This window comes from Centroberyx affinis, unplaced genomic scaffold (genome assembly GCF_046629955.1).
Source record: "Centroberyx affinis isolate AG114_WGS23_722 - 3 ecotype Tasmania unplaced genomic scaffold, CSIRO-AGI_Caff_v1 ptg003957l_1, whole genome shotgun sequence".
Lineage (NCBI taxonomy): Eukaryota > Metazoa > Chordata > Actinopteri > Beryciformes > Berycidae > Centroberyx > Centroberyx affinis.
Window position 1 is genome coordinate 28,908 of NW_027281779.1, and position 15,750 is coordinate 44,657.

The window sequence follows — 15,750 nt, forward strand, 5'->3', positions numbered from 1 at the left end:
CAACGGAGATTCCCCCCGCTGGTGTGTTTTTTCACTCTGAGGCAATTTTATATCATTCGCTGCATTTGAAAGCGTAATGTTAAGCAGTCTGTTATTATGCGACGTGCACCGCAACCAGAAATGCTTTTTTAAAGGCTCGGCTCTTAATCTAAATGTAAAATAGCCAAATAAAAAACGGTTAAAAAGGCCACAACGCATGCACGATCGTCCAATGATCGGATTATCTTTTAGGATGGTTCCTTTGCTGCCATTTGGCTGCATTATACCTTGGGAATCGTTTTACAGGTGAAATTATTTGGCTGTGACATTGGAAGGGGTCACAGTAAGATGAGAAGGGAAACGTGGCTCATATTGCAGCTACACAGTGCATTTTCTATTTTCTTTTTTCGGTAAGCACACTTTGAATTGCTTAGATAGCCACTTTGCCACTTGAATCCTTTCATTCTTTCATTTTTTTTTTATTAAATATGACAATCGGTGGTGATATTTTCAAAGTGCTGATACAATTCTGTGGTGAAGGGGTGAATATTACCCTCCGATAATTACTTTCACTAATCTGATTTACGTTTAGAAAGGATGGAAAGGATTTGAAGTTTCTTCTGAATGGATCCGCGTCACGCCGATAACGCAACTTCATTATGAGTCTCGGGGAGATTTATTTTTACGGAGACATCTTAAAGGATAAGGCCGGTGTTTTTTAATGCATTGCTTACCGTCAACAAATCCTATGAAAATAACAAAATCAACAATGCGTTTGCTCTACTCCCGTTACTTTCTGACTTCCCACGTACCGTTTTTAGCCGTCAACCCGGAAGTCATTGGCTCCAATTGTAAGCTAAAAACCTTGAAATACAGCTCACAAAGACATAGTTTACATTTTAAAAATCGCTAACTGTTACCATGAAAAGTCAGGCTGTTGTAGTTATTACCAAATCAAATTCAAATGGGAACAAATTCTTCATTACGCCGGGGACTATTTTCGGTGCTACGGAACTACTTTCCTGAGGTAGCAAACGTGTTTACAGCCGGCTTATTAAGTTGCTTGAGAAAAAAGTCGGCCAGTCGTTGTTTAATACAATGGAGTTCTATGGCTGCTGGGACATGGCTTCATCGGGCATCGGCTACATGGACGAGACTTATTGGCAAAACAAAATCATTGCTGGTTTTGTTCTTTTCATAGGATTTGTTGATGGTAACCAATGCATTAAAAAACACCAGCCTTATCCTTTAAGCAGGAATGGGATATCGGCGTCTATAAGTGGCATAAGAGACCGTGACTCAGCTGAAAGTCAGTCAGCCGGCAGTAACGTGAATGGAGCCTTCAGACATTTCTGGCCTTGGCTGGAGAGGACGCATGATGGTGGGGAATGCGAGAATGTACCGGGAAAGACGGTTCACACTCTTGGATGTATTGGCCTTTATCGTCCGGAAACTAGTGTTGTCACGAAACCAGAATTTTACCTTCGATACGGTACTAAGTTTAATATCTAAAAATGTGTTATCCATTCATAACATGCAGTCATCAAAGATATCGAACCATAATCTGAGCCAGAATGGACGGGGAACGGGGAAAACATCACATGGAAGTCACGTCTTCTCTCGGCAGCTTTATGCTTATTATGCACGCTGCCAAAGACACAGTGCTCTTCTATCTCCCGACCCCCAGTCACCCGTATTGCATTGAAAAGCATTTCATAAGACCGATTTATGAACTGGCAGTCATGGAGCGAAGAGCGAAGAGAAATTTAGCGTGCTTGGCGTGGCCAGTGGGGGGTTCATTTCACGAGAGCCAGACATGTGTGTGTGTGAGGGTTTTAATGGTAACAGAGTTAAATTTGCAGAGATAGATGGGAAGAAACTTTATTAGTGTCCTCAGGGGGAAATGGGAAGTTGTCAACGCCGTAAACAAGGAGCTCATACTGGAGCAGCGGCATCACAAACACGGGGTCAGAGGGTCTGCGAGTAGAGCCGGATATACAGTCCAGGGGGGTGTTCCATTGTCATTAACACAGATTTAACTGGATTAGCACGCTAGCATTCTCACCTGCGCGGATTAGCATGTTAGCATTTTGGTGTATTAGGTAATTGGTCGTGGCACGTGGAACAAATTGAGATGGGAAAACATGTGCTATATACGTATTAATCTCATCTCCATCCGCAAGTCTGCATAGTACATCCCAGTTGTGCCTGGAAGTGACTCACTGGGTGTCGTATAATCCGTTTTTCCTCAACACCGGATGAAGAGCATTTTCTGTCACCGCGAGCGTTCACGAGGCAGCTTTGATTGAATTACTGTTGCAGTGTAATCGTCGTCTCATGACAGACATTCTCAACCTTTTTCATATCAAGGACCATAATTTAGTCCACATTAGAGCCACATTAGGACCCCCATTTGATGAGATTTTGTCTCTCGGACCCAAATCTGAGAATATTTTTATTGCTAGACATGATTTTGTCCAGAATTCCATGACTGTCTGTATTGTAGGTAGAGAGATAACAGTGAAACTATGATCAAAACAGTCATTCTTCTACATTCTCTAGTTGTGTTAACTTCTTGTAAATTAAATAATGGTGAAATTTAACAATTCATCAATTTGCTGGGGGACCCCCTGGACTCCCCTCAAGGACCCCTGGTGGTCCCCGAACCCCACGTTGAGAACCACTGTCTTATGAGAGTGCTGCAGGAGATGGCTATTTTATACTGTGTTCAGTGTTCTGAATAGTGATGGGACAATAACCGGTATTAATATGCTGAGTTAGCAGTCAGCATCCACAGGTCTGCATTTGACTTATTTTAGATGGTGTTATTTGGATTTTTATGTGTCGTTTAAAACTTTTCTCACAGTTTTTAGAAGCTACACCAGCATTTTTTAGTTGTGAATTGCAGAAAAAAGTCAAATATTTTACATATGTTCTATCGTCATACATTAAAATGTGTTTAAATAAGTCAAATGTATTGTATTTATTACAGTAAATTAGAGTATATTACAGCAGTGATTCTCAACCTTTTTCATATCAAGGACCCCTAATTTAGTCCACATTAGGGCCACGGACCCCCATTTGATGAGATTTTGTCTGTCGGACCCAAATCTGAGAATATTTTTATTGTTCGATATGATTTTGTCCAGAATTCCATGACTATCTGTATTTTAGGTAGAGAGATAACAGAGAAACTATGATCAAAACAGTCATTCTTTTACATTCTCTAATTGTGTTAACTTCTTGTAAATCAAATAATGGTTGAAGTTTAACACTTCATCAATTGGCTGGGGACCCCCTGGGACCCTCTCAAGGACCCCTGGTGGTCCCCGGACGCCACGTTGAGAACTACTGTATTACAGTACTGGTTTTAAGGTTTTCATCATATTAATAATTATCACGATAATATCATATATATCGAGATAATTTTGGCCAAGATAATCGTACTATAAAGTTTTCATATTGGCACAGGCCTAGTTCCTGAATGGCTTATAGTGATTTGCTTTTAGTTAAGTCTGCCATGCCTCATGTAGTACGCTGAGATGTGTGTGTAGGTGTGTGTGTGTGTGTGCATGCTGACAACACTCAGCGCAGCATATGTGTGTGCCATATGTTTACGGGAGAGAGGGCCGGTGTGCAGTTGGTTAATCGGCTCCCCGACGCACACAAACACATAAACACACACAAGCAGTTCCCAGGGAGCCTATCAGGTCGACCCGACGTCTAATCCTGCATGGCTCCACCTGACTTCCTCGACTCCTCCTCCCTGCTTTCTCTCTCTCTCTCTTCTAGGCAACATTGCCTGGAATTTCCACTCAAATTAGATTCCGCAGGGCTAACTGGAATTTCTCCGGTCATTTCTTTCCTGTGATATCCAGGGCATAACCTCTGGAGACTCGCTAGTCCCCTCTCTCTTCCTCATTTGCACTCCGCTCACACACCTCACATCCTCTTAGATGTGTGTGAAAAGGGGGTTTGAGGGACTAAAGGGAAGTTGATTGAGAAGTGTAGTGATGTGTGTTTTAAAAGATAGACTCGGGTCCTGGCTAGATTTGCATTTTCATAGTGTTTACCACAAACACATTAAGTAGCCACCTAGATGGAGATTTATTTTTGGTGTCTTTTCATGCATTCTGACACAGTAATTCCAAAATTTCAAAATAACACATCTTAATTATTGAGTATTTTAACGTGCTTACCTCAAAAACTGTGCTTTACTTTCCAGATTAATTATGATCTGAGGTGTTGAGCACTGAACATTGGAAAGAATACAACAACTATCACTAGATGTATGGATATGGATAAGTGTATGTAACAAATAGTGGTTCTATTTGTCCCATCATGGCCTTCTGAGCAGTCTTGCTTGGTTTAGAAGTGTAGGAGCTGTTGACCCTTGGGTGACTGTCAACCCTGGTGTTATGTCGATACGTCTGATTCTCTGACCCCGATCTGGTCTGGGAGTAGAGGTGACATTTGGTCGGGCAGGATTAGGAACTCCTTGATCCCTCGAAAGAACTGTTTTCTCTCTCGCACGCTCAAAGTAGCCGGACCCGAACAACAACGCGCCGCGAACCGAGGCTTCTCCTTCCGCGATATCCGAGAAACCCCACCCCGACATCCTTCTTACTCATGCGATAATGTCGGGTTGTGGCTTTGGTATTGTTCTTTCAGTTACTACTTCGACCTTTGTATTGAATCTGCCCGGTGTTATTGTGAAATTGGCACGGTTTCGCTACGTTCTCGACCACAATCCCCAATCCTCCGGTTCAGGAAGCCTGTTGCTCTAGACACCATTGTGTTCGTCAGCCTTATCACAGCCCCATCATCTTGTTTCCTGAATTCCCCAAAAAGCTCTTAAATGTGTAATGACTGTGTGTCTAATGCATTGAAGCGACACTGAAATTTGATATGACATGTCGCGACTGTATGTACATGTATATATGTTTCTAGGCCTATTGTTTATACCCTTATCCTCACAAGACCAGGCACAGGCAGATGAGGACATACTGTATGTTGTGTGCCTGCGGTCACGCATTCCTTGCAGGCAGGGATATACACACACACACACAAACACACACACGCTCTTAGCTTTGCCCTCTGACGGCCTGCTTTCTGATTGCTCTGCTGTCTAGGGATTAGACCCAAAGCCCTGTTTTTAGACACGCACACCTGACCTCGACACAGTCCTTGCCCAGCTCAGACAGTCCCACACTGAGATTTACCGTTAGTCGGCACTAAGTCACTAAGATGCACGGGTGCCGCCGGTTCCCGCAGTAGGAACCCAGGAACGTGAAAAAATCCGCCCGATGACAGGGGATGATAGCCAGGGCCGGCGTCGAGCGTTTATGGACAGCTAGGCAAAGCCCCGGAGCTAGAGAGACGTGTGGGAGCAGCAAAGCCTCTCTGAGGCTCCCCGAGGAAGACCGCTCACACCGGGCTCTTTTTCTTCTGATCGCTCTGGATTTGAGACGATTTTGAAGTCTAGCCACACACACAAAAAAAAGAAAAGCCGTTCGGTCAAAATGGAAGCTAGAGTTTGACTTCGTGGAGAAAGCATGGGAATAGGCAGCTCCTTTGCACCGAGATCTGACCAAATCTTTACCATAAGGTACGTCCGCTTCTGAGGATTGTGACTGTCTGACCCTGTCGTTGGAGTCTGGGCTGTAGGGGTGTCGGTGTGTTTGAGGTTAGAGCGTTGACAGCAGATTGATATCGGTGGCCAAGCACAGGCGGTTTCCTCCATGTGTTTTCTGTTTCGAGTTATTCCAAGCCGCTCACGGCTCTGAAATCCTGTCAGAAGAAAGACCTCGTCCTAATTTAGACGAGTACACAATCACATGTAGGCCATCTCCCTTGCCTTTGAAGAGACTCCTCTCGGCTCCTCGAGCTCTATTGGTTCCCGAGTCTTCTGCCAGGCTGTGTTTTACACTTTATTCCTGTGTTTGCTCCAACCTTTGGGGCCTGTGTATGGCTTTACATGTCTCAGAGCCAAAGCTGTTAAGTGTGGCGTGTTTTCCTGTGTGCCACTTAGTGGGTAATGTAGGCCAGGCTGTTTGTTTACTGAGTCAGTGTATCCTCAGGTTTTAGTTTGTTTTCTTGTGCTTTTCCAGAGAAGAATCTGCACCGGCTGGTTTTCAATCACTGATTACATATTAGGGCTGGGCAATATGGTTGAAATCAATATCATGATAATCATAAGGATTTTTCTCGATATCAATATATATCACGATATGGTTCATGTATGCAAAATCACATTAAATAATCAAATGAATGTTTATCACAAAACAGAAATATTCAAATAATATTCCTACCATACCTCATTTTATCAGAGTTTTTAAGTAAAATGTGCTTGTCATCATCAATTTAGACAGCAGAAATGTGTGTCACGATATTAAAATATCTTCATATCATCACGATATGATTCCACTGAAAGACGATAAACGATATTGAATTATCACCCAGCCCTAAGAGAGCCTATTGCAAAGTTAATATAACACAGTTAGTCTTAGTGTTATCTTAATAGTGAGTCTCAACATTGTCTTGATATAGGATGGTCCATAGTGCTATTTGTTCAGCTGTTCAGCTTTTATACCATGTTTTTCCCGTCACAGAGTGAGCTTGGCACCGAGGCAGAACCTCCCGCGGATCATCCTCAAAGGAATCTTCCAGGGGGTTAAAGTGGTTCGTGGACCCGACTGGGACTGGAGCAACCAAGACGGTGAGTCGGGGAGGGGGAGGGCAGAGTGAACCGACGTCCCCGGTGACTGTTCATACCACTAACCTGGCGCTGCCAACTCAGCAGGCCCCCCTACCTTCTCCAGCGCGGAGCTGTGCCTCTTCAAAGTGTTCCGCCATTCACGACCCATAATAACACTCCAACCTCACGTCTCATTAACCCGTGAAACGTCGTCGTGTTAATTGGTGTGTCTGCATGCACTTATATTGCCAGTGACTCACTTGAGTCTGTTCCACAGATGTGTGTGTGTGTGTTTTCAAAGAGACTTTGTTCAGTAACATTTATTTTCTTTGTTGTTCCCTGTGTAGTGGAATATACAGAGACGTATATGTTGCAACTGTTGAGGAAGGAGAGAATGGCGGTCTTTGGGGGTTATTTACTGTTTTGACTTGGGTTTCATTGGCTATCAGGCCTTTAATGTCTGCAGGTTCACATTACGTTACAAACCAGGGGTCAAGGGAATTTGTTTCACTATTGCAAATCATTAGGAACTAAATGGCAATTAATTTTTTGCAATGTTGCTGTTTTGAAAAATTGCCCCTTCTGTCAGATACAAAGCCTTCCCTGGTCGGTGCTTCAATGTGTTTCAATAGATGTTGAGAACAATCTGACACATCAGTGGGCTAAATTAAAGCCCTTGAATGTTTGCTCAAGGGAAGGATAAAATGTTATTAGCTCTTTGTGTTTCCTGGTCCGGGGTCATCTTTGTCTCTGAGAATAGCATCACTCCCTTTTCTGGGCTAGAGTGAATGAGTCAAAATGTCCTTTTGGTGTCTTTGAAATCAAGGCCCTGGGGTTTGGTTAAGTCACTCATCAGGCTTGAGTGGTGTATGCGGTAAGTGCACGCGGGGACGTTCTGGGCATGCTCAGAAACCCCCAGCCCACCCTCTACTCTTGTGGGTCACTGATTTTGGTTGGTGTGGTCGGGCACTGAGGCAACCTGATGACTTTGTAATGTTTTGATACCCAAGGTTTTCTCAGCTGATTGAAATTTACTACAAATTGATGTGAAGCCATCTTGGGATATGTTTATTGAACAATGACACTTATTTTGTTGAACACAAAAGGGGGAAATGTGTTTTGTCTGGTATTTTGACTCGTAGAGAAATCCTCAGCTCTGTGTATAAGGCACAGAGCTGTTTCACGTTTTCACTTGTTTCTTGGTTTCAGCGTTGGATTTGTAGAGTGGCTTAAGTAGCTCTAGAAAATCTAATTGGATGACTTTGACACTTTGCAGCCTATGTGCCCGCGGGGAACACTTTTCCTCTCTCACACACTTCTGTTTCTGTCATCTTGCCTGTCTCATACCTCATATTCACTGTCTTCCATTCATAGCCGACCTGGATCTTGTGCATGTGAAATGTTACTATGGATGATTACATGTGTATTCATGAACTAAAATAACTTTTTTCCTCATGAGTCTTTCTTCAGTAACTTATGCATTATGTTCTCTTGCATACTTGTGTGCGCTTTTGTGTGTGTAGGCGGGGAGGGTAAGGTTGGGAAGGTAGTGGACATTCGTGGCTGGGACACAGAGTCCGGTCGCAGCGTGGCCAGTGTCACCTGGTCCAACGGCACCACCAACGTCTACCGAATGGGCCACAAGGGCAAGGTAGACCTCAAATACGTGTCCGACGTCCAAGGAGGCTTCTACTACAAAGACCACCTACCAAAGCTCGGTAAGAGGAGCACGAGGTTCCTGTTTCCAAGCATGCATTCCTTAGACACTCTTTAGACTCCACAGAACACCTTAAGTTTTCTCCTTAAGTATGACACTTAAGGGTTAATTTCTCCTTAGCTGAGGGACTTACTTAAGGGTGTTGCACAGAATCCCTTAAAGCAAAAACGTTAAGGCATTTACTGCATTGAAAGAGATTTTACAGCGGTGAAATTCGACAGTTTCCATGGAGACCGTTTGTTTGCTTGCACTTGCGCTTACCTATCTGTTATCGTCTCACAAAGTTGGCCTATAGACAGTAAAAAAAAATGGCAGAAGAAAAGAAGACAAGAACACCAAATTGGTCAGAGGAGGAAAAGATTATACTTCTGGAGGAATACAATAAAAGAAAGCACATACTAAAAAAGTAAATTTGATCCGCAAATAACAGCAAACAGAAAACAACGAATGTGGGAGGAAATTGCAACGAAAATGAATTCAAGAAGAGGTCCATCCAAGAGGTCCAAAATAATACGACAACTTCTTCATTTATCGCCATAAACTCGACCATGTTGCGGTTAAGATAGAGTCAGAGGTGCCTTAAGTTTTTTTCCTTACTTTGGTTGCTAAGGTCTTTTGTGCAACGGTTTAACTAACTTCAAGGGACTCCTTAAGTATAAGACCAAGATAAGGAGAAAACCTTAAATACTTAAGTGAAACCTTAAGGAGAAGACTTAAGGTGTTTTGTGCAACCGGCCCCAGAGAAGCAAACCAATGAATCAGGCCAAAAGCTACTTCATGCCTCATACTTCATGCTTCATGCTTCATGCGTGGCTGACCCCACATCAGTTGGACCCTAGCTGACGATGCTGATGTATGCTTGACCCCCCCGTCTGTCCAGGAGAGCACGCAGAGCTGCAGCGGCAGGAGAGCGCCGACGGCCACTCCTTCCAGCAGGGCGACAAGGTCAAGTGTCTCCTGGAGGTGGACATCCTCCGACAGATGCAGGAAGGCCACGGAGGGTGGAACCCCAAAATGGCAGAGGTACTGAACTCCTCCCCCTCTGCCGCATAGATGAAGTACAGCATAGATTAGCCACGTTTAATAAGAGATAGACAGCTGTACGCACTTGTCCCCGTTGACTTCTTCCATTAAGTTTGCCTCTTTGTTTGAGTTAACCGCAAACTCTTTTTGCAGCCAAACACGGCCTCACATTCAACACACACACACACACACACACACCCTCTCTTGAACCTGGCATACAGTAGCTTTTATGTAACGGGGCTCAGATGGACGCCGGCGTGCAGCGGAGCGAAAAGGAAAGCGGAGCGTATTCCTTTCAAAACCACAGCTGCTAAAGCGAACATTAAGGTCACAGCCGAAGCAAGCGAAGTGACCCGGGCTGAAACGGCCCTCTTTGTGTTCGCAGTACATCTGTCGGATCGGGACGGTCCACCGAATCACCGACCGGGGCGATGTCAGAGTCCAGTACAGCAACAACATCCGCTGGACTTTCCACCCTGGGGCCCTCACCAAGGTACGGAGCTCCTGATACTTCGTAGCCTAGAGGTTTATTGGTATTAGCTGAGTACTATTAAAACATTCAATCTGTTTTTTGTTTTTTTTACCCCCTCTAGGTGAACAGTTTTGGAGTGGGCGAACTAGTGCGAGTATTGGAGGACGTGGAGAGTGTCAAGAGACTCCAGACTGGCCATGGAGAGTGGACAGACAGCATGGCTCCCGTATGCTCATTTAGTCTGACTTAGACTGTGTGTCACTCGCCACTGTAACGCCTTAATTTAGCAGACGTCCCGCTGAATTAAGAGTGAGCCGCAGCGGGAAAATTAACCGCGCCCCGGAAGTAATCAAGCTTAGAGCCGTTTTTCCTCGAATGTGCCCTGATTTACTTACCTATAATTAAAGAGGCGCAGACATTTGTCACGAGGAACCACGAATACTTCCTGGTTCCTGGTAAGACTAAAACCGGTTGATTCGTTTTTTGTCTCTCGCCATTTCTTTATCTCTGGTTTCCTGCGCAGGTCTGGAAAGTCTGGAAAAGTATTCAAAATGAATTTGATCGTTTCTAGGTCTTGAATAGTTTGGGAATTTGAAAAAAAATTCTGGAAAAGTATGGAAAATGTTGCGGTTCAGGTCCGATACACACATGATTCTAGCTTTTATGTTGTTGTAGAGCCACTTTGAGTCCACAGTTTTTGTTGATGTGAAGAATAATGTTCAGATAGAGGGACGCTCTTATTACCCAGCCGCTGTCAGCATGCATTATATCAAATACCCACCAAAATCAAATCCGGTCAAGAACATAGGCTTTGGGAAAAATCTGGAATTTTAAAATGGAAAGCGTGTAGGAACCCTGCCAATCATCTCACATATTCTGATATTTGTCTCTGTGAAGAACAATCTTCATCTATACAGTGATATGACCTAGTTAGCAGGGCAAGATGTCTATCTGCGTAAATCATATTGAACACCAGACAAAATCTTCAAAACAAATCGAGGTCTGGAAAAAGTATGGAATCTTTTAGTTGAAAATGTGTAGGAACCCTGTTATCTGCCCCTATTGACCTTTTCCACCTTACCTCCCCCTCTTCTTCCTCTTCTCCCACTCAGGCCCTCGGCCAGGTGGGGAAGGTGCTGAAGGTGTACGCCGACGGCGACCTGCGGGTGGCGTTCGGCGGCCAGACGTGGACGTTCAACCCGGCGTGCCTCTTGGCCCAGCCGGTGGAGGTGGACGCCAACCTCATGACGGCCGAGAACCCCAGCGAATCCGGAAGTAAGGCCTCTGCCGGGACGAGGGGTGGGGTGGGGGGGGTCTCCGGCCCCCTCTTGCTCTTTCTGTCTCCGGCCGTGCATGCGCTTAAAAAAACAAACAAAAAAAACCCCGGCTCTTTTCCCCCCCTGTCGGGCTTTCCAGCAGCATGTGGATACGGGTGTCCGTTTCATTCTGTGGAAGTGTTCTTTTCCTTTTAGTATGTCATGATCCTGCATGTGTGTGTGGGGGGGGGGGGGGGACATTTTGACTCATTCCACTGGTTCTGCACTGAGCTAGGCTTTGACGTTAACCAATGTGTCTTTGTTCGAAGGTTCTGCGACACCATTTCCGAGCATGTTGTTGGCATCGGAGCGTCTAGAACTTACACTGACCTTCTTTTCTCTCTCTCTCTCTCTCTCTCCTCCGCCCCCCCCCCCCGTCCCTCTGTTCCAGGCACTGTCATCTCAGTGCTGGAGAAGCTGCTGTCCCAGTCCACAGAGCAGGACAACCCCAGCCGGCTGGTCATCGAGGCGGCACACGGCAGTGCCAACAAAGTGCGGGAGCTGGTGCAGAAGTATCCCGACAAGGTTAGTGCAGCACTCCCCCTTCCCTGCTGCTGCAGTCTGCTGCCTGTCTGCTGCTCCTTCCTTTTGATGAGATTTTGTCTCTCTATTGTCAGATATGATTTTGTCCAGAATTCCATGACTATCTGTATTGTAGGTAGAGAGATAACAGTGAAACTACGATCAAAACAGTCATTCTTCTACATTCTCTAATTGTGTTCACTTGTAAATGAAATAACGGTGAAGTTTAACAATTCATCAATTTGCTGGGGACCCCCTGGAACCTTCTCAAGGACCCTTGGTGGTTCCCGGACCCCACGTTGAGAACCGCCGCACTACACCACATTCCCAAATTTTTAGAGTCCCACACCTGAAAACAAGGTCAAGACTAAGATAATGCACAATAATCTCAGTTCTCACACTATGGAATCCCTCAAATCTCGCAAAAACACAAATTGTATCTATTCAACATTAGAAGACTACGAACAGACTTAGCAGTCCTAGAGGTTCTCACATTTAACAGCCAGGCTTCCTCAGTCTTTTCTCATCTTCTTACCAAAATGCTCCCCAGAGAGTCTTTACGCCATCTCAGGCTTCAAGGTCATAATGAGAAAATTAAACTACCTTGGTATTATCAGAGCCCCCAAGATGTCTGATAGGTACTGCAAGACAAATGATAACTAGTCTCCAACTGAGGAGGACAGTAAAATTTAGCTTTTGTCGTTTAGTGGGCGGCAGGCATGAGATGTAGATTTTTTTTCTCCAAATAATACAAAAAGAAGCTTGCCTACCCCAGCTTTAAGTTGAATGAATTATGAATTATCCTGAACCTTTCATGGTATAAATTGTGTAACTTCTAAGTAACGTCTACTAAATTCTAAGCACTCGTGTCTTATGTTCCTGAGTAGTTTTCTATCAGATTGTGTAGCCGGAGTTCTGCTGCCGCTCCTGTATGAACCTGCAGCCGTGTGTGTCTGTGTGTGTGTGTGTGTGTGTGTGTGTGTGTGTGTGTGTGTGTACTGCTGGCAGGTGGATATCAAGAACCAGGGCAAGACGGCGCTGCAGGTCGCCGCTCACCAGGGCCACATGGAGGTAGTGAAGGCCCTGCTGCAGGCCAACAGCTCCATCGAGGTCAAGGACGAGGACGGGGACACGGCGCTGCACTACACCGCCTTCGGGTGAGACCGCACACACACACACACACACACACACACACACACACACAAAACCAGACACACACTGATGATTGATTTCTGTAATTCACAATGAGGTACAGCCCCTCTCTTCTTCATGGCTTCAGGAAAACCTTGTGATTGACAGATGGACTTGCCTGCCTCTTTCTTGTCATGTGATATTCATTCCCATAAGTCGGTGGTTCTCAACCTTTTCCATATCAAGGACCCCTAATTTAGTCCACATCAGAGCCACGGACCCCCCATTTTAATGAGATTTTGTCTCTTGGACCTAAATCTGAGAATATGATTTTTTTGTTAGATATGATTTTGTCCAGAATTCCATGACTATCTGTATTGTAGGTAGAGAGATAACAGTGAAACTATGATCAAAATAGTCATTCTTCTACATTCTATAATTGGTCTTATAAATGAAATAATGAAGTTTAACAATTAGTCTCAATTTGCTGGGGACCTCCTGGAACCCCCCTCAAGGACCCCCCTTGGTGGTCCCCGGACCCCGACGTTGAGAACCACTGCCATAAGCGTTGCCTAATCTGCCAGCCCCCCACCCCCCCACCCACAACATTAAACAGAATGTTGCGGTTGGGATGGGGGGGGGGGGGGGGGGGGATAGCTTACCATCTCCGAGGATTTGAACACTTGTCGAGAATAACAACTCACATGTGTCGCCGGCGGCTTCCAGCGGCGATATGTCACGCGAACAAACATATCCGTTTTGTTTTTTTTGTTTTTTTGTTTTTAAAGTGTGTGTTAGGTTGTCACGCAAACCCTAGAGCTGTGTGTAGCTGTTCCCAACAGCAGGTTTTAAAGCCCCCGTTTCACATACTGGTTTAAATTAACTCGATTCAAAACACGGCCGTCGGGATGGGTTGAATCAATCAAGATGTTCAAACAGTCGGGAATGAGAGGCAATGAGAGATGTTTAAATGTGTGTGTGTGTGTGTGTGTCTTTGCGTGTTGGGGGTGTAGCAATCAGGCCGAGATCGCGCGGCTGCTGCTGAGCAAAGGGGCCAACGTCAACCTGCTGAACAACTCCATGTGCACGGTGCTCCACATCGCCGTCAACAAGGGCTTCACCGACGTGGTGCGGGTGCTGTCCGAATACTCTGCCGACGTCAACCTCCAGGTAGACCCACTCACTGGTACTGTCCATGTCGTCCACCTCTGGTTTAATGGAGTTCCACCCTGAATTCTAGTAGTTCTGGAGGCATAAAAAGGGTCAAGATACTGAATATTGGCACAAAATATCAGCTATCAACTCTCTCTAGTCATCAGGTCCAAACTCATAGACATTTGAAACATCAGCCTAATTCAATTCGTTCAAGCAGTCCTCAAACACACACACACACACAGAAATCCGACTTCATATAGTGTTTTGGCTGGGAGTGTTCCGCTTACTTGAGTTCAGCTCTCGGCCTCATTAAGGCGATTCAGTATCTCTTTCGGGGCATTTTTCCGAACTGTCTTAACATGCCCCGCGACCGGGCCTCGAATCCGCTAAACATTTTTTTTTTTTTTTTTTTTTTTCTGCTTGACCAGTGCGGTTACTCAGCTGAAATGGAATGGCAGCCTTAGAGTTTGTTGTTTATGTGTGTCCTCCATTTATTAGTGCCATCTCCACTTGTGGCACCTACTCTTCCAAAATGATTCATAGTGCAGAATTGGAACAAATGATGGCACTTTGTGAAGGATACCGGGTAACTGAAGGCCTCGGTGAACAAAATGAAAACACTGTTACCGACCGGAACCTCTACCTCTCTACCCTCCCTCTCTCTCTCTGCCCCCCCACCCCCGCCCCGTCAGGACTCGTACGGGGACACGCCGCTGCACGACGCCATCGCCAAAGACTTCCGCAACATCATCGAGATCCTGGCCGTGGTGCCCAACATCGACTTCACCCAGCAGAACAACCGCGGCTTCAACCTGCTGCACCACGCCACGCTCAAAGGGAACAAACTGTGAGTGGGATTTAAGAGACGTCTCTACATGGGTACATTTGTGTGTTTTGGCTGGAACGCACCATGAATTCTAGGCGGATTATAGCCAGGATTTGGCATCACGACTGAGTTCCATGATCAGAGCGAGTCGGCGGTAGTTTGGGCCGGTGGTACAGACGGTCTTGTAGCGTGTGAGGGTTCAGGACTTTAATCTTTGGCCAGGATCATCACTATTATTTCAAACAAGTCTTGACCTTCTCCTGTAGTGTGAGCTGGTCAGTAGCCACGGTTGCTGAGTGTGTCTTCCCCAAATCCAGTTGCTTGTGAAGTGCCGATGGTCCAGTCTTTTTCACAGTCTCCTCAGTTGTGTGTAGTTTCCCCAGCTAGAGATGAGTGGAGTGTTTTGTGACAGTTTACACACACGTGTCGAAGTATGTGAGCATTGGAAACAGTTGTTATGGGCATGTGTGTGGGAGTCTCTCCCATGTGTTTGAATGAGGACTCTTAGGTCAACACTAGGGAGCCCATCTCCCACACAGCTTCTGCTGCTATTAGGAGTCCGGCATCTAATAACAGGCAACAAGAGCATGCCGTTTCTCTCTTTCTCTTTCTTTCTCTCCCTCTTTCTCTTTCCCTACACATTGACTTGTCCTCTGACCAAGGTTTTCCCCCAAACTGCAGTAGATCACCTGTCAATCAAACAGTGTGTGCGCTGAGCTTGGATTTTCTGTTGATGCAGTTTGAGTTTCTCTTCTCTTTGTCTGTTCAGCCATGGTGGCTATCACTGCTCATGCGAACTACCCAGTTCTTCTTCTTCTGTTTATTCCAAACAAACTGGAAACATAAAACGCATCACTTCCTGTGCGCCAGAGGATTTTTCCCGGGAAAGAGCTGCCAGACACGAGCTGTTTA

General features: G+C 45.4%; 1 protein-coding gene across 1 annotated transcript in view; it reads left to right on the forward strand.

The window, feature by feature from the left end:
- Nucleotides 1-15,750, forward strand: part of mib2 (MIB E3 ubiquitin protein ligase 2) — a 43,479-nt gene that overhangs the window by 13,668 nt on the left and 14,061 nt on the right. The window contains 10 exon segments of the mRNA XM_071541778.1: nt 6,591-6,697; nt 8,200-8,394; nt 9,274-9,416; nt 9,802-9,909; nt 10,010-10,114; nt 11,001-11,163; nt 11,596-11,729; nt 12,735-12,883; nt 13,871-14,027; nt 14,705-14,859. Of these exon segments, the coding sequence (XP_071397879.1) occupies nt 6,591-6,697; nt 8,200-8,394; nt 9,274-9,416; nt 9,802-9,909; nt 10,010-10,114; nt 11,001-11,163; nt 11,596-11,729; nt 12,735-12,883; nt 13,871-14,027; nt 14,705-14,859 (1,416 nt within the window).